This window comes from Mugil cephalus, chromosome 21 (genome assembly GCF_022458985.1).
Source record: "Mugil cephalus isolate CIBA_MC_2020 chromosome 21, CIBA_Mcephalus_1.1, whole genome shotgun sequence".
Taxonomy (NCBI): domain Eukaryota; kingdom Metazoa; phylum Chordata; class Actinopteri; order Mugiliformes; family Mugilidae; genus Mugil; species Mugil cephalus.
The window spans coordinates 12,154,369-12,179,227 of record NC_061790.1 but is presented as its reverse complement, the minus strand read 5'-3'; the positions used below and the strand labels follow the sequence as shown (position 1 = coordinate 12,179,227).

The 24,859-nt window shown below is 41.6% G+C and overlaps 4 protein-coding genes across 10 annotated transcripts; 3 read left to right on the top strand and 1 right to left on the bottom strand.

Moving 5' to 3' along the window:
- The first annotated feature begins 150 nt into the window (after positions 1-150).
- tpd52l1 (tpd52 like 1) lies at positions 151-13,476 on the top strand. 7 transcript variants are annotated; one of them, XM_047573677.1, is made up of 12 exons: positions 151-266; positions 2,625-2,723; positions 3,301-3,510; positions 5,229-5,249; positions 6,632-6,750; positions 6,869-7,017; positions 8,279-8,380; positions 9,439-9,471; positions 10,389-10,403; positions 10,999-11,037; positions 11,375-11,435; positions 11,988-13,476. In XM_047573677.1, exons 1-12 carry the CDS (start codon positions 248-250, stop codon positions 12,108-12,110), a joined length of 990 nt encoding a protein of 329 aa, XP_047429633.1. In that variant the 5' UTR covers positions 151-247; the 3' UTR covers positions 12,111-13,476. The 7 variants fall into 7 exon arrangements, with proteins under 7 accessions (XP_047429633.1, XP_047429639.1, XP_047429634.1 ...); XM_047573678.1 differs by lacking the exon at positions 9,439-9,471 and having other exon boundaries at positions 192-266; XM_047573681.1 differs by lacking the exon at positions 3,301-3,510 and having other exon boundaries at positions 194-266.
- Positions 13,340-15,994, bottom strand: hddc2 (HD domain containing 2). The gene is made up of 6 exons (XM_047573684.1): positions 15,889-15,994; positions 15,337-15,458; positions 15,079-15,181; positions 14,936-15,004; positions 14,701-14,839; positions 13,340-14,578 (listed from the first exon to the last, which is right to left on the bottom strand). The coding sequence occupies exons 1-6, from the start codon at positions 15,958-15,960 to the stop codon at positions 14,427-14,429; spliced, it is 657 nt and encodes a 218-aa protein (XP_047429640.1). The 5' UTR covers positions 15,961-15,994; the 3' UTR covers positions 13,340-14,426.
- A 276-nt stretch (positions 15,995-16,270) lies between these two features.
- On the top strand, positions 16,271-18,806 carry cenpw (centromere protein W). The gene is made up of 3 exons (XM_047573083.1): positions 16,271-16,461; positions 16,648-16,761; positions 18,575-18,806. Exons 1-3 carry the CDS (start codon positions 16,375-16,377, stop codon positions 18,599-18,601), a joined length of 228 nt encoding a protein of 75 aa, XP_047429039.1. The 5' UTR covers positions 16,271-16,374; the 3' UTR covers positions 18,602-18,806.
- A 150-nt stretch (positions 18,807-18,956) lies between these two features.
- On the top strand, positions 18,957-24,097 carry LOC124998645 (R-spondin-3-like). Its single transcript, XM_047573082.1, has 4 exons — positions 18,957-22,632; positions 22,990-23,181; positions 23,382-23,522; positions 23,671-24,097. Exons 1-4 carry the CDS (start codon positions 22,554-22,556, stop codon positions 23,961-23,963), a joined length of 705 nt encoding a protein of 234 aa, XP_047429038.1. The 5' UTR covers positions 18,957-22,553; the 3' UTR covers positions 23,964-24,097.
- Positions 24,098-24,859: the final 762 nt, after the last annotated feature.

The window sequence follows — 24,859 nt, the reverse complement described above, 5'->3', positions numbered from 1 at the left end:
TATTATAATTAATATTATTAAATATTGGAATATATTATTATTATTATATAGTGGAATCTGTTGTGTCCAGTGAGGACAACTTCCGGTAGCGAATGTCCAGGCTCGCGCGAGCCCATTGGCTTGTGCTCCAAGCCCCGCCTGAGAGCTGGCCAAGCTCGTGACATCCAGGGAAAGAGCGGCGCCGCGCGTGCTGCTGATCCTCGAGTGTGTCGGAAGGTTATTTGGGAGGTTCACCTGAGTGTCGCTGATGGAAACTAGACAGCAAGGTGAGTCGGTTTAACCCAGAACACACTTGTTATCATTATTATCATCATTGTCATTTTTATGACAGCATTAGCAGCGTTACTTTGTTTGTTTATTACTTGACCTCATAGTGAGCAAAACTGCACTGACTGCACGCGCAACTGTTCAGACCTAAGAAAAGATCTTCACGACATTTAAAAACCAGCAGTGTAGTGAAAACTAACGGCCGTTGCAGAATTCCTCCTTAAATGCTTAAATGTGCCACGTGTTTAACTTGGTATGTGTCATTTGTGAGCAGATAAAACTGGTTCGTGTAGAGTATTTAACCACTAAGACAAGGTGGGCTGTGTGTGTGTAGGTGTGTTTGTTTGTTTGTTTGTGTGTGCAGTAGACCCAGTGCTGGACTGGTTGAGGTTTCCTGCATCTGAAGATATCTGCTGTTTCACTTCATGAGTTTTCTGCTATTTCTGGTATTTGTAGAAGTTCAACAAACCCTTACAGTTTACTGATCTCTGATATCAGTTTCAGTTTCAGTTATATTCTACAAATTATCTCCTTTACTTCACCAGAGTTAAGAGTAATGGAAGAGAATAGGAATAGGAATATCTGGAGTATTTGTGTTCTTTTAGAGCTGATGTTGAGTCACTGATTGCGTTGTGACTGTTGTAGATTGGTTTAGATTAGATTCAGAATTATGTACCAGTCTTCAGGAAGATAAATGAGACATGTCCCGATGAAGCAGGGCAGCGGCTCTTTCCACCGTGCAGTCTGTGGGATAAAGGTTTGTTTATCCAGGTTGTTAATTGCGTTCGTTTACATTCCAGGTCTAAATGGGTACCTGTTACAGCTGACAGCGATCAGACAGAGAGTCTATGAGCTCAGAGCTGCAGTGGGTCTAAAAGACCCCTATTGTCTGTGAAACTTCAGGAGGATTGCATTTATTACGGGACTATGAACCACCTCAAAACTTTCCAAAACGGTATAATCTGCTTACATGTTGTTGCAAGGCAATAGTTAAACCCTGTAAACTGAAGTCTTTTTTCACTACAGCTGTTCTGAAAAAGGTTTACGTGCTTTATACAGTACGTACAGTATTATTTCTCTGGGGCAACTTGGCCCTCCAGTCTGGCTTTAATTGATTTTTCCAGCCATATGACCATCCCCAGGCCTCTGATTTAGCGTAGCCACATGACCAGTGGGCCCAACAGTAATCTTGTGACCAAAGGTATTTCGCCCTCTCAAAAAACAAGGGGGAGAGACAAAGAGAAAGGAGAGTAAAGAAGGAGGCGGTTATTATCCCATCGTGCAAAAATAAGGCCCTCAAAGTGCCTCATCATCTGTTTTGATCTGCTAAAATCATGGTTTTCATCAAGTGTTTTGGTGCGAATGAGCCTCTTTGGAATAAACCTTTAAGATCTTAAGAAGGTGAAGGCTCTTTGTCAGGGATGGGCCGACACTGGTACCAGTTTTTAAGAAAACATTTTTACTTGCTACATTTTTAGACCTTAGGTGAGACAGTGCATAATTAAGACAAAACGCCTCTTACCTTTTAGATGAGGCTGTGTGCTTATCACCCAAGGCCCAAACATCAGCCAGCAGCTCCAATCCTGTTTGTGATGCCAATTATGTGTTCGACCTGGAGCGTTTCAGAGAGAACTGTTTAAACCACACACACAGTTATAGTCGGTGTTGTTGATGTAAGTTGATGTAAACAGTGATATTATCATTGTGACATTGCAACACACTGACCCCTTTTCCATTTTATCTTGCCACATCAGAGACACTTACAAAAGTCCCCTGGACGTCATCAGAGCGGCATGTTTACAAGACACCACAGTCTGAATCTGAATCTGCCGTCTTGTTACTTTGCGGTTATGTTTTATACTGGAATCTGTGACTTCTTCGTCTCTGTAAATAGTGGTTTAACTGTCAGGTTTAAAAAAATGTGTAGGCAGAAGGAAATGATCGGGAGTGAAACTGGCTTTGTTCTGGCCTGCTTCCTCCTGTAGTGCTGTGTAATGAGATTTCGCCAGCAACGTCCATTGCTTAATAAGCTCAGATATTCTCTCTGGATTGATTTACGGCTACAAAAGATCTCGTTGTGAACCTCATGAGGCAGAGATTTGTCACATGCCTGGAAGTTTAAACAGCAGGAATCTGGGCTATCCTGTTTGAAGAGATCTGATAATCTGTGTCCGAGGGGTTAAAAGCCAGATTTCCTGTTCCCTGTGCGAATGCCTAGTCAGATAAACTGCGGTGAACCACACATCTCCGTGACTGACGGGGCAGGAAGGGACACTGGAGGGACGCCGCGCCGCTGTCTGTGTGTAAATAACCAGTTTTCTTGTCTCCTGTCGCCCTGCTGCCTTGCTCTGCTGCAGAGTTGTACTCTAGTGTCCTGAGTGAAGCAGTGGTGGACTGGGGCAGCATGGGTCCTGGAGAGGAATGGGTTAACTCAGCCTCACAAGAGGGAGAGCAGGGTAAGACTCAACTCTCCCCATGAAAAAACAAACAAACAATAACTAATGAATGAACACACTGAATCTCACAAAGCAGGAAAGTGCTTTGTGAGATAATAATTTGGACAACACTGTCAACTCGTCAAGAAAATAACACCTCTTACAAGTATCTAAAGATGTGTAAAGCCCTTTGCGTATCACTAATAATAATAATAATAATAATAATAATAATAATAATAATACTTTTTATTTATAAGCGTCTTTCGGAAACCTCAAGGTCACTTTACAATCAATTAAAAATGAAAATGAAATACAAAACAGTATAGACGAACAGGATTTGTACATTTGCATAAATTATCATGTAGCTGTTGAGGTTAATGGGATTTTCACAGCATGGAAAGACTCGTTCATAACATCCTTCAAAGTAACACTATCCCGGAAGCTTTGCTCCGTTCCCGCAAGCTCATAAACACTTTCAAACGTCTCAGATTTTGTTTTAGTCAGCTCCGCTCAAATATTAAATGGGAACTTTCAAATTAAGACGAATCCAGTGCTTCCTGTTTTGTGAAAAAATGCATTCCCCTGTGACTTTGTTCAGGTTTCAATCAGGCCATGTTTGACCCTCCCGATGAGGAATCTAATATGAGGAGCTCATATGGGGAAAGCTCGGCCCCGGTCGTCCAAAATGGGGAACGCCGGACAGAGTGGGGTGGAACTTCTCCGCCGGGGGAGGATCAGTGGGGTCGCACGTCAGTGTCTGACGACTGGGTCATGTCCACTACCTGGGATATGCAGCTGGACTGCACAGGTGACGAGGGATGTAGAGTAGAGCCCGTAGAGCGGTGGATGACCTTTCACTTTGGTTGAACATTTACACGGCTGCGTAACTGTGGGAACCCGCAGCCTCCATCAGGTCTGTCCCTGATGTTTTTATCTGCCTCTCGTCTAATTATTTATCTCAGTGTTTATTTCCAGGAATGTGAAACGTGTAGGTTGTTCAATCAAAGTGAAATATCTCACTGTTGCACAGTACAGGTAGCTCCTGCACACAAACTGCACAGGCGATGGTACACGGGCACATTTTCAAACAGTGTCAGCAATGGCAGAGATTAGTAAATATTTTTTGCAATTAAAAAAAATAAAAGGCACTTAGCAAAGTGTTATGTCCCCATTGCTTTTTCGAATTTGCCTGTGTAACACGGCCTGAACATTTCTGTTCACCCACTGCTGCTGTTTATTAACGAGTGAAGGGTAGTTGATGGAAAGTGACACTATGAGAGCAGGTTTATTCAGGATCCTAGTCTGTCTGTGTTGAGTCTGAAAATCTCCATTTATCTGATTTTACCCAGTGACTGTTTAAGTTTCAGTCTACTTCACATATTTGAAAAATTTTAAAAAACAACAGCAACAAAAAAACCTACATGAGCGTGTTATGGTTTAAATGACGTTAACGTGTTCTTGGAATACCACATTTACACTGCGCAGAGCAACGTTTTAGTATCCATTGGTTCTGATAATATAAGAAGCAGCTCCCACACTGAGCCTTTTGTTTCCATAATGAGAAACCGTCGCACATGTGACTCTCGCACACAATTCTGCCATACATCTTTTTATAACACAGACACAGCCTGTAGTGAATTGTCAAAAACGCCTTAATGTCAAATGTATTTTCTCCAGTTCTGTTCCGTGTAACGAGTCCTGTGGTGAAACCTGCATCAACTAAAAGCCAGTCTGTGATAGTTAGAGAGAAAAATGTGTCACTTAAAAGTAAACATGGGGGATTCAGTGAAGGGACCTTATGGTTTCAAGTCTGCTTCTCTAACCACTAATCCAGACCAATACAGACTTCAAGAACCCTGTTTTATGTAAAAGGAAACTTGTGTTAGCTAAAAGGAAACCGGTAAGATAATAGAAAACCTGTGTTTGCCAAAAAATCATCTGCTAACAAGAAACATTTTCCAACATCTTGAATACCAGTATTCTGAATATAAAACAAACATGGTCTTTTGTTGTTATCTTTAAAGTAACAAAACCAAAACTGTGTAAACGTTACTTAACAAAAGACCAGACTTGTGTCGTGAATGTGTGAACTCTTGGTGTGGTTGTGGTCCTCTCTTGTGTGCGTTCTGTGTTAATTAATAGCCCGCACCGATAGAAAATGTTTAAATCAGGGCTCTCTATGGCCTTTTAAGGTCTTTTCATGGCTGTGTAAACAGGGGCGAACACTCTCATGCTCTTAGACAAGAACAGCTCCCACTTGAGCCGTGGGGGGTTTGAATGTCTCATTGTTGTCCCGCTGTGTAATGTTAGCTCACCATAGAGAGGCCTGCCATGAACTAAACCTCTGCATGCTCCGACTGCTTGAGTTTAGTTCTGCGAGCTGTGTTTGTGCGCGTGTGTGTTTGCGGCAGAGCCTGCTTCACCCTTAGATTTCAAAGCTCTGAACTTTGGAAAGCAGATCTGTTAGTATCAGTCTTAACTAACCTCGCTGTCTCCTCACGTCTCTCATAACGCGGCCACATCAAGAGAGAGGACACCTCACTGCAGGTACGGTAATTCATTTCATTTCCAACTCTTCCTCAAGCCTTACAGGGCCGCTATGGAGACATTGACGCAATGACCTGTGTGTGCTTGACTCTGTTGTGTTGTGTATACACAGTCGTATCGCTGTTGCCTGGTGCTGATTTGCCTTTCGCACTGAGTGAAATCCGACAACAATACGAGACTTATCACACTGAAGCTGTTATATTCCCTCTTCAGTCTCTGTTGCCTGTTGTGTTGAGTCCGTGCCCTTTTCTATGAACCTCTAAGATTGTTTCATTCAGGATGAGCATCTAAAGAGTGGATGCTTGTGGTCGTGGCAGTGTAATTGTGTGTATGATGTGTTGAATGGTTGAGTGAGGTATAAGTACAGTGTGCAAGTAGTGTAATTATGTGTTTGTGTTTGAGGTGGAAAGACGTTTTTTTGTTTTCCCGTAAACCCATCTCGCAGACTTTCGTTTCACACAACTTGTTTAAGCCCGCGACGCTGCTCAAGTAAACAAGCTGAGGTTTTACATAACGTGTTCCCGTATCCCCCGTTATTCAATTACCGAACTTCTGAAATCAATTACCGCAACTTGAAATCCAGTCAGCTGAAATCTGAAAGCATCTCTTTTGTGCGTGTGTGTCCGCCTGTAATGTTGGTCTGCAGAGTTAAGGCAAGATAATCCGCATCGGTTAAGCCAGATTAGAGCGCAACAGGCTGTGGCCAGAGTTTACATAACTGTCAGACAAATGTGTGGACGAACGCGCACTCACTGATGCGTCGGAAGAGACGCGGGGGGAAACTCTGCATGCTACAAGCACAGGGAGGTTTTATATTGTAAATCAGTCACTGATTCTTGACACCAACTGTGTTTGTATCGCATTACATTTGCATACAGTTATTTGGCAAAAACAATCGTCCATTGTGGCTAAATTTGAAAGCTTCATGCTAACACAAAAAAGGGAAGTGGGTCCTGTTCCTCCTGGAGGGAAACAGAAGTTCATGGATTTGATTCCAGGACCAGATACAGATTTGGGTTTTTCTGAAACTAAACTACAATTCCCTATAGTCAGTGACAATGGTGACCCAGTTACCAAGTAGCACATTGTAGCAACTTTAGATATTAAAATTGCTAAACTGAAACTAAAATGATTGGCAACAAATATGTGCTCAGGTTTGCATGTGCAAATTTTATTATCATTATTCTCCTTTTTACATTCTGTGCGTCTCGTTCGTTGCCTTCTTTGAAGTCATACACAGAGATTCTAACATGCCTTCATGAACTGGACTTGTAGCCTTATCTCGTCGAGTCCAGCTGCATTTCATTAACATTTTTTGCTATACCATGTCCCGGACGACTGAGGACCTCCGTTTATGTAGCTCTATTTTGCATTTCCAACAGGTTTTCTGGACTCTGAGCCACTGAGAGAGGCTGATGAAGATCTGGCCTCAGATGTCAACCTGAACAACCCCATCCTGACAGAGGAGGAGAGGGAGGAGATTCAGCAAGAACTGGCTAAAGTATATGCACGGAAAAACGCACGCAAAAAGGACGCCGTTATCTGACAACATTGTAGCGTTCGAAGTGGTGTATGAATCCCCTTAAGTTGCTCTTTGTTTTTCCTGTGTGTGTGTCCAGCTGGAGGAGGAAATAAATACTCTGAAGCAGGTCCTGTTGTCCAAAGAGAAGCAGCACGCGGAGCTCAAACAGAAGCTGGGCATCAGTCCTCTGAATGAGCTCAAGAGCAACTTCAGCCGAGGCTGGCATGACATGCAGAGCTCCACGGCGTAAGCTAATGCGTGACTGTGCACGTGAGACAAGGAGAGAAATATACGTGTATCGGGTGTTGCGTGTTCATTAATGTGCTGGTAAAAGCAGAAGCACATGACACAATGGCTTTTTATGATTGCTGTCAACATAGGTGCCCTTCAGAGGACACAAAGTAAACACACACGCGAAGGGCAGGTAGCTTTAACACTCAGTATAAACTCCAATCCGTGTGCCTTTTAATGCACAGATATCAAAAACCCAATTAAAAACCCATAATCCTCTGCTTCTAGCTGCATAGCGTGTTTGCTTTATCTTTGCTGTGCTCACTGTAACAGACATCAAAAACCCGATTAAAAACACATCCGGTGGCCACGCAGAGCTTTAGGCTATTGTTGACCTCAGTCGGGGAACAATTAGCAGAACGTGTTCTGTTCAGTCCCTGCAGATAATAATACGGTACAATCGTTATCTTGTAAATGTTTGTTCCCTGCATACAGTAGGAAGCGTGTCTTGTTGGTTTTGTCACTGCGTTTTCAGCTTCACCTTTTCAGCTAAAAAACTATTCACACATTTGGGAAAAGACGACTTCTGTAAACATGTTATTGTTGTTAGTATTGTTGTTGTTATTGCAGGGCGCCCCGTAATCGCTGAGATAACATAACAATAAAAAAAACTCCCATCAGATTTAGTTTTATAGCCTCCAGGAACAAGCATATCTGCTTTCCTGCCCAGAATGATTGCAAAATATAATATTAATGTGCCTCAGAGATGTTGCTCAGTGGATTTTGTTGTCATTGTTTCTTGTCTTTATACTTATTCTGAGCTAATCGCCCAGGTTTAAGGACATCCGTCATCTGACTCTATGTGTTCTTAGATATTTTAACATTTTTTTAGTCTCCATCCTGCCGAGAATCAATCACATTTCCTGATGATATGTTCAGCGCTGAGCTTTTATCCAGACGCTAAGAGACAGAGAGGAGCAAGGGGATAGTCTCTAAAGGCCACCTTTCTTATCCAGTTACACCTCATCTTGAAGCTCGCTTTACACACGCGGCCTCCATCCTCATCTATAATGAAGCAGCGTGGACACAGGAGGAGAGCAGATATGTTATTGTTTAAAGCTGCCAAAGGGGAAGCAGATGTAAACAAAAGCCCACGCAACAAGACGAAACACAGGACTTTAAAACGTCCGATTAGGACATGAAAGGTGCAGTGTGTGAAACCAGTTGTTTGAAATGACATCGCTGTGACGTGTGCGTTCATGCGTGTGTCCGTCAGCTACAAGAAGACGTCTGAGACGCTGTCCACGGCAGGACAGAAGACGTCGGCAGCTTTCAGCACCCTCGGCAGCGCCATCACCAGGAAGTTTGGAGACATGAGGTACGCAGTGGCATCTCTCACGCCGAAGCTGTGTCACTCGTGTCACTATGCACGAGTTGAATCTCAAAGTGTAGGTTGACATTGTATCGTCCAAGCGGTGAGGACGGAGTGACCCACTAAATTTGGTCGCTCTATTGACATTTCCTCTATCATCCGCCTGTCTGCTTGGACAAACCGACGAGAAAGCCGATCCAAGCAGTGTAATTCCAGACAACGTCCAAAGCAAATTTGTAGAAAGAGATACATGTGGGTCGAATAGTGTATCAAATTTAATTCAGAGGGCCGTGCGCTGAAAAACGAATCACTTAAAACAGGAATCTATGAAGGAACCTATTCGTGGTTTATGTGCAAGAGCTGTGTCAAGAGCTTCCTTTGAATTTACTATCACCTTTTACTTTAGTTCGTGAGCTCCTTCTCTCTCACTCCGCACAGACAATTAAAAATATCCATTGTTCTCACGGAGAACAATGCCCTGCATGTGTGCCGGCCTTAGCCGTTTGCTCGTCGTAAAGTTCACTTATCAACTCATTTGCACGACTAACCCCGGCTGAGCCCGTTTCATCCGTCCACTGCTCTGTCTGCGCCCGTCCACGTCAGCGTCTCAGGGAGCGCGGCTCTGACTCTTGCTCTAACTAGTTCAGGGGAGCTTGAGATTATGTAAGCCAACATTAAGCTGCTTTCTGAGGGAGATGAAGGGCTCGAGGCAAAGTCTGTCTCCCTCTGCCACTTTCTCTCTCATGTTTCTCTCTCTGACAGTCTGTGTTTGAAAGACTGGAAATACAAACAGATTTGTTAGTCTGTGGAAAGGGAGTACGCGCACCTGCATTGTTCTATATAAATACATTGAGTTGTTAGTGTGTGTGATGACTAGAACAGGCTGGAGGATGGAAGACTGTGACAAGATGTTGCAGAAAGTGTGTCCAGCATGTGCAGGAGAAAGCACAGCATGCATCTGAATAAGACAATGGTATATTGTGCGTCTTTGTGAAGTAGGAAGTAAATATACCCGGTTCTCCTGTGAAGAGAGGAAACAATGTCGTATCTTTTATATATTCCAGCATGGTTGGTCTAGAGTTACTGTTCCCTCGGAGGTATGTCGCCACAGTGCACATTAGTACATGAGTTTTGTTTGTGTGGACATAAGCATGTTTGAATGTGTTTGCTGTGCAGGTTTGACGTGTTTCACTTGCATGTAATTCTGTTTTATAAACATTTAACCACTTTTAAACTGATATTTTCTTACATTTATCTTGTCATAGGACACATGTTCGTTCTCACTATCCAGTCATAAACTGTGTCTAGTAACATGTTGAACTAATCACTGGTCTTCATGTAATTGCTATTAACTACAAAAATGTGATGAGTATTTTGGTGTAGAGTATAAGTATCTGAGTGAAGGTGAGTATCACGTTCCAGAGGTGAGCGGTCTGTCTGATAAAATATGCATATGTGCAATGAACTTCCTACAGTGTGTACACTTTTTATCCCTTTATCCTCCTTCATAATATATGTTTTATTTGTACATGACATTTTCCATTTTGCGTCTCTGTGTCACCGTTCTTCATTTTGTGTTATTGCTCTTTTGACATCATCTATACAGAGTGCGCTCACCAAATGTTGTTTATTCCCTACGTTGATGAATCCATCTGTGTTTTCTTTTGGAGTGACTGCGGATACGTTTGTGTGCTTGTGTCACTTAACTTTAGAAGAACATTTCTGTTTTGTGTTCAAGTTACAACCTTTTCTGTAGCTTGGTTCCTGGGGTGTTCAGCATTTTGTCACCGTACGTCCTCAAGCAGACACTGTGTGGGATTAAAGATCTTTTCGTATTTCATTTTTAAGATGTAGATTTGCTTCCGCGTTGAATACGATTATAAGTAGCTGTGACAGTTTAGCTTTCAGAATGAAACTTATCACATTAATAACACAAAGATCCTATGAAAGTGAGTATAAAGTGTGTCTTCAAAGTTTCTTAAAATGTTTTCCATTTCCCTCCATGCTTCCCAAGGTCCAACTCTATAGGGTAAGAAGCACACGGCTGATTTAGTCCCATTAGTTGCCCCTAACTAAGGAGTCTACGGCAGTGAGTCGTAACTCATTAGATCTCAGCTGATGGCACCAACTATCCAGTAGTTACCTTTGATTGCTGCTCTATGGGACCTCTGTACTCAGTCAGGTGCTTATCTCAGTCCACAATTGGATCTAATTGATTTTTATCTAAATAAATCATCTGTGTGAGTCAAGTAAACCAAGTGTCCCTGAACTCCACAGCTCCTCAGTGGATGCCGCAAAGTGCTAAAGCTAAGCTGTGCTCGGTTGCTGAACTGACTGATGGAGAGAGATTTCTGGAAAGATATGCCGCTCTGTGTGATATCACCCTTTAGTCTGTGTGGATCTTTACCTGCTTTATTTCTCTAGCAGCAGAACAGTCCGTCCCCTTCTAGTAAAGTCTTCAGATGCAGTATTTTGTCTTCATTTCCTCAGTTAGACAAAGTGAAGTGAACAGAAAACATAAAAGTGTGTCTTTCTCTTGCTTGGTGTTGATCCGGTTGTGTGTGTGTGTGTGTGTGACCTGTGCTAATCATTAACTCTTCTCTCGCCACGCTTTCTGGGGACAGTTACTCTATCAGACACTCTATGAGCATGCCCACCATGAGGTAACCGCTCTGTTTGCTTCTGAGGGAATATTGTGTTGGTTTTCATGATTTTTCTGAAGAAATTCTACTGTACTTGGATGTAAACCGACTCTGAAACATGTCATACATAAGTGTGTGTTTAAAAACAGTTAAACTCTTACAGCATTTATTTAGTTAATGTGACAAGATAAACCTCGTAAAACTAAAATACTTCCCTCTGTTTTGCTTGCTGGTTTTTACTGCCTCGCTTCAGCTAAAATGTACTGACCTGCCACTTCAGATGTAATTACTATTGATTGGACTTTTTTACTGTAATCCCAAAATGTAATTTCTCTATCTGTTTTTCCTCCCCCCACAGAAACTCTCCCAGCTTCAAGTCTTTTGAGGAGAAGGTTGAGAATACGGTTTCCACCATCAAGGTAAACTGTGTGTGAGAGTTTGAACTGTTGAGTGAAATCCTGAAATAGCTTCATAATATTTAATTACACTTCACACGCTGGTACTTGTGCATTTTGGAAGTATCTATTCTGTACGCCTAAGGAAACTGTTCAGGTTACAAAGTGACAGTGAAGAAGAAGGGAGCAAAACACTATAATCTGTGTGTAATTACTATGTTAGACTGTGACATCGAGCCCACTGGTTATTTATGTTCTCAGTGATCCTGATACAGCCCTAGCAGAGATACACTTCTCTGTCTGAACTTTTATTAGTCAAAACCGCTGCTTAGTTCTGCCCTATTTTAAAATTTAAATATCATCTGAAGGTTATCTAGAAGCCAACATGTTCAGTGAGCTCATGATACTCTGTAGAAGCTCGTGCAGTGAATGCCTGCAGGACTTTGTGACAGTCTGCCACCTGGAGCATCCTCTGCAGTACAACACTGGTGGTGCAGCACGGACACGTGGAAAGAAAAAGCTCTTCTGATCTTGTGTTTTTTCTTTTTTTTTTTTTACATTTGTTACTTATATCAGACCAAAGTTGGCGGCACAGGAACAGGAGGCAGCTTTGAAGAAGTCCTGTCGTCCGCAGCGAACGCCAGCTCTCAGGACACGCCCACCAACAACTTGACGGACAGCTCGGAGAGGCCGTGTTAAAGCTGCATCCACGCTGAGAGGCAGGACTCAAACCAGGAAAACTCTGACTGCTGCTCCACAGCATTATGTTGCATATCTGCTCCCAGCTCTTGACTGAAATTACTGTTTTTATTTGATCATAATGCGTTTGATTGCAGACTTTCCCATCTAAGTATTTTTAATACTTACTTTTGCCCAAATGAGCAATGCCCAAATACTTAGAATGAACCAATATAACTAAATATTACAAGGCAGCAGATGTCTGCCTTTAGCTTGATGTCAAAAGCACATAGTGGAGCATTGACGGGCTCTATGTGGGTGTGATATCAGTAAAAGCTCCTGACATCTGTCCTCCGATGATTTTTTTCAATTTTAAAGGTCAATACAACCCAGATGTAGCCTGGAAGCTAGCCCGAAGTCCCTCCGCCCACTAAATTCCAGATGTTGTTCAGAGAAGAGTGGGGAGGAGCAGCCAGCTGTTAAATGACCTTAAAAATAACATGAATGCTGATGTGAAGATGACGGCAGGAGAGAAACCTTGCATTTCTTACCTGCTTTTTTATCGTGTTAGACATCAAGTTTGTCATCTTGACAACGCTCAGCTGCCAGAGATACAGCCTCAGACACAAAACTATAAGGTTATTCATTTGTTCTTGTACCTCTAATAGGTAAATGTGACATGAGTGGAAAGAGACATGGACTTGAATCAGGACCAATCTGACATCGACCCCGTCACCTTTTATACCAGATCAATGCTGAACTACATTTTTAGCTTCTGAAATCAATCTGATGTCGCATTTTAACACTTAACGCCGTTGATGTAATTAACCCAAACCTGTACAACGCTGGGACGAAGAGCACTTAAAGGAAGTGGGTGCGTTCACACTGCAGGACACACTAGTCTACAGGAAGCACCGCATGTATGAAAAGGCGTTAATATTAACTCAGTGTGTCATCCGTAACACAATCCTTGGCTGTAATGTGACCTTTAAATCCAATACATGCTGTTACTTCCTGGTGCAGAACTAACCTTTTTAATGCCTAGGAAAAAATGCATGAAAAGGTTGGTGCCGCAGAGGATTAAAAAATCTCATTATGATTTTTTTTTTTGAGTGTGTGTGTTTTTATTTTAAATGTATCCATTCTGGTCCGTGTAGCAGCCTCGCGCTTCAAAGTGACCCTGATTTAATTACATAATCTGTTTGTTTTTCATAGTTCTCATGTTGTAACGAGTTCATTTCTTTTTGTGGTTCGATGCCATGGGGTTTATATTTATTAAAAAATCATGTCGACATTCAAGCACTGAGAGTTTGTGTGTAGCAAGAACAGCTATTCAAGTCTTACAAAAATAACTGAGGTAATCCACGTTAATGATTTACAGGAGGTACTTTACACTTGTGTAGGGCTGAAATAAAAAACAAAACAAAACAAACAAAAAAAATGGTTCAGAACATGAAAAACCAAAGACGTAATTTACATTTACATAAAACAGCACGTACTCCTCATTTTCAAACCATTCAAATCAAATTTAAAAGGTTGTTTGAATCAATCTAAATATCTCACAACCATTATGATACACACTGAACACACTGTGAACATTATTGAAATTTAATTTTCTCTGCAGAACTGTGGGTTTATGTTTTTACCCACTTAGAAAAACTTCATGTCAATTCAAATAATGTCTGTTGGTGTCGCAGCTTCGTCACATCTTTTATAGATATAATAACTGCCAGACAGCGTATGCGTGTAATAACATTGCAGTGCCGGAAACTTCTAATGAAGTCTGTTGATGTAAAAATGTATGGCTTAATAGTTTCTATGTACGTTAACTAATAAAGAATAAACATGGAGCATACACTATATAACATGAAGAACCAGAATAAACAGAATCCAATGACTTACTGAATTGTTGTTGTAATTGCTGCAAAGGTAATAATGTAAGAACACTGTCTGGGATTTCATATTAGTATTAAAAGATATCTAACCATATTTTGATAAGTTATTATATTTGTAAATTGTCTGGCAGTTTGTACATAGTGTGTTAAAAGTTTAAAGCTACTTTAGACCTATTGTTCAGTCTGCAAAGTAGTGAACACAGACAACTAAACCAAACATGAAACATGAAAACATTAAATACACATAAAGGACTTAAATTCCCCTATTTACTGATCAAATATAGCTCAAAAATAAAAAAAACATCTCTAAATCCGGGTTTCTATTTTCAGTTTGCATGTCCGATCACGTGGCCTGTTCATGTGCCTCACAGTGCAGGTGTCGTGTGTTTCAGTCCAGCCTACGGGGCCACCCGCTCTGAAGGTTTTTCCTGGCGTATTCCTGTCAGGACGTGTGAGATGTGGTCTGTTCCGATGCTGCAGGAGCAGTCTGCGATTTCTCAGCCTTATCTGTGCCATCGGTGTCGGTCATGTGACGTCCTCTCTCTTCATTCAAAGAGCTGACCAGCTGCAGCACGTCTGGGTGCTGGAAACGATCTAATGAGACAAACAAAAAAACAAGAACAGTGCAGGTTGATACATACATATTTAACACATTCATTCCACATTTTGATCTACCGGCGAGGAAAAAGCGAACAGATCCCAGACTGGACACGTACTAGTGGTGGAGTCAAAGAACTCCTGCAGTCTTCCAGGTGTCCCCTCCAGCTCTTCATACTCATGAGCCTGCAGGATCATCTCCAGGAGGTCAAACTCTTTAACCAGTCTGGCCTCTGAGCTGCTCTGGGATTCATATTCCTGCAGATAACACATATGCATCAACTCATCACGGCGGAAAGGAGCGATCAGCGAACAGCCAGGTTTGTTTTTTTTAAGAATATAAAAGTGGCATACTTCCCACAGTCTGTAAATCTCCTGTTTGAGTCCCTCGGGCAGAAGACTTGTTAGATGTCTCATTGCTTCCTAAGAGAGAGAGAGAGAGACCATTTCTTCTCCATTGTTCACTTAAAAGTGTATTTTTATTTGCGATCACTTGCCTCTTCTCTCCTGTGTTTCTCCACTTTACTGATGTTGTCTGATGGAGCGATATCCCCCACAATGCACTCTGCCATGTCATGGACTAGAGCCAGCTTTATGCACCTGAAGACGAAAAAAGGCATAATGATACAGCTTTTCTTAAAGTACATTATACATTATTTTTATCCCTGAAATGCTGTTTTTTATTTTCAACAACTAAATCTATAGAATCTGGGCTGATATTGTGATGTCGCTGCTCTGTTGTGTGTATGACCCACCTGTCCTTGTCCACTGTGGGGTCAGTGATGGTCAGGGACATCATGGCCATGCGGTACATGTGGTCCGACACACTCTCGGGTTTCTTCACGTTACTGTACACCCACCCGGTCCGTGGCACCCTCTGTAGGTAACGTGACCCCCAAACATGTGAGTCATCAGTGGGATACAACATGGACAAACCATATTCACCATTTGTTTCAAAAGGTGACTACTGGTAGAATAAATCTTTATTCCCTTTACCCCCTTTTTTGTCATAATCAATTATCACTATGCAGTATATTCATTATTCTAAGGGTTACAGAGGTCATACAAGAGCTTTGTCCTGTTTTCATAATACAGTAATAAGGCGCTGTTTTCTCTTTTCTTGCCCTGATATAACAAGGTGAGTTTTTCTACACTTCATACACACACAAAACGTCTTCTGTATTAACACCAGCTGCACAAGTCTAAGTCTAAAGACAAACCCAGATCTAGGGAATCGGCCTTATTTTAAATTAAGGCTAAGTGGAGACAAATCGCTCAAGCCTTCTGAGTTTGGGGAGCAGTCTTACTTTGAGTTGTCCAATAAGTTTCATGAATTGCAGCATACTCATGCATGTCGTTTTTCCAGTGGTGGTCGCCATTTTTACCTGCCGACCCGGATACAGATAATGTGAGGTTTGTTAATGTAGTGGCCTGAAGCTACCATAGGGTGGCAGCATAGACAATAATATATATGGCTCTGGACAAGGTGCTAAAAAGAAAAAACAGACTGCTCTTAAATGTTTCACTGAGCAGACGACGTGTTGATTTGTATCATTTTTTTTTTATGTTTTTGGGCCAAGAAAATATTTTACTTCATATTGTGCCCGCCTGTCCATTCTTTTCACGTGTAAAGTGATAACAACCTAGCTGTAGATGGCGCTAATGTAACAGATTATAAGTCAAGGAAACCCACGAAGAAGAAGAAACTGCAGCGGAAGTCGGCGAGGCGGGAGATTGAAAAACGTAAACAAACTTATTGTCGGGCTTTGTTTGACGAAAACACTTTTACCAAAATGATGAAAAAGGCGCCCAATTTGAAGCGTACGATCAGGACGAAATCGAAGAGCAACGTAAACATTGGTCCGGCGTCAGTCGCAATGGTAGGTAGACAGCGACATATCTTAAAAAAACGTTCATTTTGTCTCCCCTTACTTGAATAATCTTGAATAATAAAAAAGACTCCGCAATATTAGACGGCCACATATTTTCTGCGCTTCGGGTTAGGCTAACGTTAGCTAGCTAAATGACCTAGCAGCTGGTCAAATAACAAGTGAATTTCTCCTCAGATTGAACTGCTGACAGTGGTGTTCCTGAAGAGCCTGGCGGAGGAGGCGAAGGCCCAAGCTTTTGGAGAAAAATCCGCAACGATTAAAGCACAGCACATCAAAGCGGTCTCTAAGGTTAGTTCACAGTACTCCCGGATAGCTTTTACTTACAGGTAACTTTAACTCACCAGGACGGCAATGAACAGGTTGTGTGGTGTGGTTTACTTATGTTTTTGTCATATACACTCACCTGCCAGTTCATTAGGAACACTAGGGGGTAAACAATATATTATAACACGTATTGTAATATATTAGTCCTGTAACTCCTCCATGGTTATTATAATGTTCATCTTATTTATTCTAGCTAACTGGCTAAAACGGAGTTGCCAAAATAACAGAAAAACGTGTGGATACAACACAATACAATGCAGTCTTGTCATTTTGGTTTAGGTAATACCTTTGTTAGTAGTATTTTTCATTAGATTTTCTTACAGTCGTTGCTTATTTCAACTCTGCCTTCAGAGAAATTTGGAAAACATTTAAGTGGACTTCCGAGGTTCAAACGTTTCTCATTTATGTTGTTTTTGGGTATATCATGTGAGAAAGTTTTATTTGAAATGTGTTCGACCTTTTTCTTTTAAACAAATTTCTGACATCTTAATAATTATTATTGAATTTAACTATTTTATTGTCACGTCACAGAAACAATGCAATTGTACAATACAATACCGATGGTATAGTAAATAACTAAAATACAAAAAAGAATGATTTAAGGCCATATAAGGAGCTCCATTAGCTGTCAACATGGTGCGTGTTTATTTTGAACTTCCTGTCTAGTGTTTGTAATCTGCAGCTCATTTAATATCGTGCTTCTCATAGGGACATATGCTGTATATTGGTGTTTTTTTTTTATGATAGTATCCTGTGCTTAAAGTTATTGTCACGGTCTTCTTAAGTGAATTTAGATCAACTGTCAAACTCTCTGTTAAGGGCTGAGGTAACTGACAAAGTTGTTTTAGGCAGTGGTATTCAAACCTATGCAAGCTTATAGCATGCCCCTTTCACACACAAAAACATTAAAAAATGGTTCACTCCCATCCCGGAGTTATTATCAATCGTTGTCACTGACGAGAAAGCAATAAGCAACGTGGTTGTGTTTTATACTGATTATGCAGTTGGGCTTTCATCCAGTCCTACAGCAGGCGGACACTGTTTCACCACTTGGTGATGTGTGTAGGTTCAATTCAATTTGTTGAAATGTCGACTTGAAGCTGAAGGACTACTGCGGAATTTAACACGAGAAATGCAAAATGCATACAAAGGATGCATGCAGAACGGAAGCAAGTTCGTTGTCCAGTCTTTTCCACATCACTTGCAAAGCCTGAAAGATTGACAGCGGCGCCAACACGGACCACAGTGAGCTTCATTTCTGGTCATTCCGCATATTTTTTGACGCTGCCATCAAGTGGCTGTGGACATTTGCAACCAGCTAACATGTCATGCGTGCGGTGCTCTGCATTTACACAGAGCCATGCTACACTCTCCGGTTTCCCTCTATGTTATTTCACTGGTTTTCTCTCTCCCCCTGCAGCGACCACCATGCTGTGGTTTAGAAACAACTTGCTTAAAGGCAGGTGCACCAGAAAAGTTAACTGAGAAACCTTGTAAAGAAAATGCTCAGAAGGTGTTTGGAAATGTCTTAAGTGTACTGATCAGCTTGTCGTTTACTAGAGCTATTAAATGCATTTTATTATTAATTTTTCAGTTACGAATAATCACAAACATTTACTAATTTTTACGCTGTTATTTGAATCATTCTACACTGAATCCCTGTGTTTGACTTCAATCAAATGTAACCACGGTTGTAACAGAACTGAAACTTTGTTTTTCTGCATCTCTATTTTGAACAGAAGATAGGCTTTCATAAGTTTTCTTTCTGTCTTTATAGAAAGTGCTGAAAAAAGCAAGAGGATGAAGATGGTGAAGATCACCTTTGCGTTTCCTGAACATTATTGTGGAATACAATACTAGTAGTGTTTTTGTTGTTTGTTATATATATTATAATAGGTCTTATTTGTACACTTTTGATTTGACCTTTTTTTTCAAGTGCAAGTGCAACACTTTCTGTATCTGGTTTCCTGTCATAGCAGCTTTTTGTTCTATTAAATTCCTTGATCTTATACTGGCTCCAGTCCCACACCTTAAAATACTAAAAAAATAATAACTTTTATAGGAAAACACATTCATGACTGCTGGTTTCTTTGCTGGGAAGCTTAAAATTACAAAACAACAACAACAAAAAAAAAAAAAACAGTATGGATCGCTGAATATTTACATCAATATTCAGAGGATGCAATACAAGCAATAACAAAACAGCTGTGTTTGTGGATGGCTTAGAGCACATTAGCGTCTCGGCCTCCCTCTCCTTTCACCCGTCACGGTAGTGTTTTGAGCTGCATGCTTCACAACCTCTTCAAATTCCTCAGTTCTTCACGCTACATATATTATCTGTGTTCTGAGATGATATCCCGCTCATTCCTTATCACCACAGCGAGACGTTTGCCTTCTGAGCGAGAGGAAGAAAGGTCAAAGCAATGTCATGAAATTGTACCGATCGTGGTGCAGAGTGTCTGCGATATCGCCGCTGAAACGCCTGTTATGTCTGCTCCACCAAAACCTTGGCAGCAGGTGGTGATTCAAAGCTGTTTCTGGTTTGCATTAGACTGGACCAGCTTTTTAATGACCTATTTAAACTCCAGCCTGAGTTCAGCCATTCCTTTAGACCACAGAAGAAGAGTTTTATTCTAAAAAAATGCAAATGGGACAATATTTCACCGATGAGTCTCCACGTTTTGTACTGGTCTGTAACCTCAACCCCTCCAGGACAACCACCTCCACTTTCTGTCTTGCAGTTTAGACATTCTTTGCCTTCCAGTGGGTATTTTCTTCATGAATCTGATCTGGCACCCCAGCGAGCGTGGCCTTGTCATGTTTATATTTCCAGTCAGATTGGGGAGGGGTGGGTTGAGTTTGTGGAGCAGACCAATCTGCCCTTTGAGCCCTCAACACCCCTCTCTTAAGAGTCCCTCTCTAGCTATCCTCTAAGGTATTTTTATGAACAGAGCCTTCCAAGATGCAATAACACATCTACATATGTTTGACAAACTTTTTTATTTTTTTTTTAACACTGCCTCTGTTTTCTTCGGCCTGCAGTTAGCGGCGATAGAGTTAAACCTCTGCACAGCCTCCTGGTAGAGGTGTGTTTTTAGATGGCCGATCTGTCTGTTAATTTATTGCACGCAGATTGATGGATGATGTTACCCTGTGTAAGCTGGCTGCACACCCAGAGTCTCCCCTCAGGTGTTATTTTATTGTCCTCCTTTTAAGCTTCGCCGTTGTTCTGGGGGGAATTTGAGAAACGCGTTGCTTGCCTTCCTGTGTATGTGTGCGCACTCGTGTTGGAGTTACTATTGACATTTTAAGCCAGCGTGAGTAACCCTCTCCAGCTCCTCTCTTCTGGCCGTTTCTCTTAGCTCTGCCTTTTATAGATAAATCAGCACCAGAGCAAAATCCCTCTGCAAGTCTCCTACTGATTCATCTTTTGATGTTTTTCCAGACAAGCCAAGAAGTAAGAACTCTCCTTGCCTTCTTAATAAGGAACACATGGTTTTAAACACCCTCTTTTTGCAGATAAAGCGTCATATTAGTCTAAAATTGTTCTAACAGTGAATATAGAAATAAGCACGCGCCATAGCACTAATGTTGGCCTGTTAGCAAAGTGTGATGGAATAAGAATTGACAGGCTCTGAAAAGATTACTGATCACAGCTATTCCCAGAAACGTCCGCTACATAAACTGGAGCATTGGCAAGTTCAGATCTGTTTTCTCGAAGTAGAAACACAGAGTTCCCAAAACAATCGATAATACACACCGGGATGCCAAACAAAAAATCTGCCGGAGGACGGGATCTTTCATCACCTTCCAGCATTTTTGTGGGAATCGCACATCCTTTCTGACACCTCCAGCATTCTAGTTTTGTTTTCTCTCTGGGAGGTAGACAAATCATTCTGTAGTTTTGGTTTTCATTTCCTAATCCCATGTCCTAATGGAAAACATCACAGCTTAAGTCAAACTGACTCCAACATTTATGCATTTCTATGATGGATTAAATGTTTTCATGATCTCCCTTTGTGCTACGACATTTGCCACTTAAGATGAAGATGGTAGATCTGATGACAGGGAGGTTTGTGTTGTTGATGAGGTACACTAAACTCTAAACATGCACCATGAACAACCGACTGTCGTGCCAGATTTTTAGCATGGTTGTAATAACAGTAATAGGGGTATGATTCTGTTGTGTTATTTGAAAAACCTTTTATGTTTTTTTGTGAAAAGAATTATTTTAATACACAAAAGGCTATTGACGTATATTATGTTTTGGGGTTGTTTTTTGTTGTTGTTTTTTTCAAGTTCCTCATCCTCATATAGATTAAAACGCAACATTTACAACCAAAGTTCCTAGAACTAAGGGTTTTGTTGTTTGTTTTTTTACAAGGAACTAAAAGGATCCTTGGGGTTGTTTGTGTTTACATCCCAGTCTAAAGACGTGTAAAGATTCTGCTGCTGTTATACGAAATGGTAGCGGCTGGAGTCCAACCTGGTGGTGCAAATGAACTTTTTGTAGAGGAAAAATAATTTCTCTATAAGTTAATTCAGTCGTGGTACTTGGGTGGAAAAGGCAAAGAGCACCTCCAAATGTTCCTAGACCCCAGAGAGGGTTCCTGCAGTAGAACCACATCAAGTACTTTTAAAGGTTCCTAGCCCCCAGAGAAAGTTCCTGTAGTAGAACCACATCAAATACTTCTAAATGTTCCTAGCCCCCAGAGAAAGTTCCTGCAGTAGAATCACATAAAGTACTTCTAAATGATCCTAGCCCCCAGAGAAAGTTCCTGCAGTAGAATCACATAAAGTACTTCTAAATGATCCTAGCCCCCAGAGAAAGTTCCTGTAGTAGAACCAGATTAAATACTTCTAAATGATCCTATCCCCCAGAGAAAGTTCCTGTAGTAGAACCACATCAAATACTTCTAAATGATCATAGCCCCCAGAGAAAGTTCCTGTAGTAGAATCACATCAAATACTTCTAAATGATCCTAGCCCCCAGAGAAAGTTCCTGTAGTAGAACCACATCAAATACTTCTAAATGATCATAGCCCCCAGAGAAAGTTCCTGTAGTAGAACCACATCAAGTACTTCTAAATGATCCTATCCCCCAGAGAAAGTTCCTGCAGTAGAATCACATAAAATACTTCTAAGTGATCCTAGCCCCTAGAGAAAGTTGGTACCCTAAGGGTTCCTAGTCCCACCCTGCAGTGGAAAAGCAGCTCAAGATGTCTCTGACCGACCAAGAGAAGTAACGCGAAACACTTGATTTGAGAGGAGACGTTTAGGAGACGGAAGGTCCAGATACCTAATAAAGAAAGAGTATGTGACAGATGGCGGTGGATTTCCATTAAGTGTTATTAGTCACAGTCGGTGTACTGGTTAGAACACGAGGGATCGCTGGTGTGATAATGGATCAGTAGGCGGGTCGAGAAAGGAGAGTGGGAGTATGAATGCGAGTGTGAAACAAGCCCACCGCGGCTTAACCAAACTTTATATTAGATTTAGCCTGCGACCATCATATGATGCTTTCTCTTCTGTTTGCATTCTTCATGGCATTCTGACGGCTTGAGTGATCTCATGGAATTCACATGGGATTTTTCCTCAAGAAAACACGTCTGCGCTCAGCTGCTGTTACTCAGACTTAAAGTCTCTACATGGGTCCATTTGACTGACTGAGAACTACACTAACTTTCTGAAATGTATATGACTTTGGGATGTGAAGCCAGATTACTGGATGACTGCAGCACTGAAGGGGAAGGAAAATGTGGATTCTAATTTGGATTCTGCCCCTCATGGATTTTACAGAAGGCCAAGACGGCACAAATATACTGCGACACAGACGTAAGTATTAAAGCTTACATCTTCAATAGTATTAGCTTTTACTCTTGTGAAATGTGCTTTATCTTATTATAGATAGAAAACTGCCAGGCAGACAATATGGACATATGGAGACAATACGCGTTTTCTCCCAGCTTTCAGGGAACAATAAGTCCTACGTTTCTGCTGGATCTACCCCTGTACTCTGCGACTATCAAAGCTTGAATCTATTACCATAAAACCAAGTAACCTTTAAAGTTTCAGTGTAAATAACACGGTGTGCCGAGTTTATTTGCACAGATGAAAAGAGAAAACGTTGTTGTAGTCAGACTTCAACCCGTCACTAACATAAATTCCGCATTTGCCTTTAACCCGTGACAGGTAGCTCTCCGGTGAGCAGCGTCTGTCAGTCAGGATGTGCGACATGCTCGGCCTTGAATGGCTGCTTGTCCTGTAAACCTCGTCTCTTCTTCCACCTGGAGCTAGATGGGATTCGGCAGAGGGGCGCCTGTCTGTCCTCCTGTCCCCGCGGCCACTATGGCATGCGCTCGCCACACATCAGCACCTGCTCCAGTAGGTACCAGCGAACGCGTGTAGGAGTGGCGGATTTGAAAGTATTTCGAGAATGAGACGAGACTGCGTTAAATGGATCTGATTTTGCAGAGAACGAATCCCTTGACACGCTTTGCATTAAAAACCCGAAACAAACTGCGTCATGTTTTTGTGTCCGTGGTCAGTATCTGCTGATCAGCGTCATTCCTGCTGTCTTGCAGAGTGCAAAGCAGACTGCGCATCTTGCTTTAGCGAACATTTCTGCACACACTGTCACCCGGGCCACTTCCTGTTCCGAGGCAGATGTAAAAGCAGCTGTCCGAAAGGGCTCACAGCAAACACAGCACTGCGGGAATGCATAGGTAAGACGGTGCCACTCGTCTCTTAATCAGACTGAACATTCTGGTTGATTAGCTGAGTTATAGTGTCCATGTAAACATAGCCACTGAAACGCGTTTCTCCATGATGTCAGTAAATTACACTGCGTTATACTTTGTGTGTGTCCATCAGAGTGCCCTGCAGGCTGTGAGGTGTGTGCGAGGAAGAACATGTGCACGAGGTGTGGGGCAGATATGTACTCTCTCCACGGCCAGTGCCACCACACCTGCCCCAGCGGGTTTGAGCCCGACGCACAGCTAATGCAGTGCATCCCCCAAAGTGACAGATATTCCTTTTCTCCCGATGTCCGCCGCGCATTTGAGACAACGAGCCCGCCAGTGCATCTCAACCCAAACAAGATCTACGCGTCAACGACGACGAGAACGACAACACGCGTCGTTCTGCTCCCGACCAGCTCACTGTGAGGTTGGGGGACGAACGGACTGGGGCCCATGTGTTTGGGGAAACACAGCATGTGGGCCAAGAGGGGGGTGGAGATTCGACGAGTCCTGCAAGCTCCATGGTGACCCCCGCCCACATGGGTCGGAGATCAGAAAGTGCGTCATGAAAAAGAGATACAGTAGCAGGTTGTAATGAGTTTTTCAAAAGCTCCATATTCAACCTGTTATTTCACGTTGTGTAATTTAAAGACTTGAACACTTGTAAAAATGTATTAATCTAAATTAAAATTGTCTTATACAATATAACAGAAATGAATTAAATTGTCATTAATAAAGTTCATGTACCTATAAACTAATCATCTTCATTGCATCATTTTTAACTTAAGCTGATCTGAGATATTTCATATGATCAGCAATTATATCCTAAACCATCACCGGAGGACTGCCATGATAGAATTTCTCTCACTTCATTGCTGCAAATTCTTGAGGATTCGTGCTAAATATCTCATTTACAAGAAACTGTTCCAATAAAGACTTTGTTCCTCAGCCCTGCAAAAAATTAACAGAAAACAATTCAGTAAATATGGAATTTTCAGGCCTTTGAAATAAATTCCCTGTAAATTAAAACCAAGACAATCTGAAGAAAAACCACTGAATAAACTCCAGGAAAAATAACTGATGGTGTTTGATGCCAAAAATCCAGTATAGAATATTTTTTGTGTATTCTGTTTATCTATCTGTCTGTCTGTCTGTCTGTCTTTTTCATATTACAAAGGACTCAATTTCACAAAAAAAATATTTTTTCATCGATAGTGTGGTAAAATGTACATACATTATTGTACAAGTATTCTCGTCTTTCGGGACTACAACAATGTATTTTTCATGCAAAGGGTTTAACCGTACAATTCATATATTGTTGT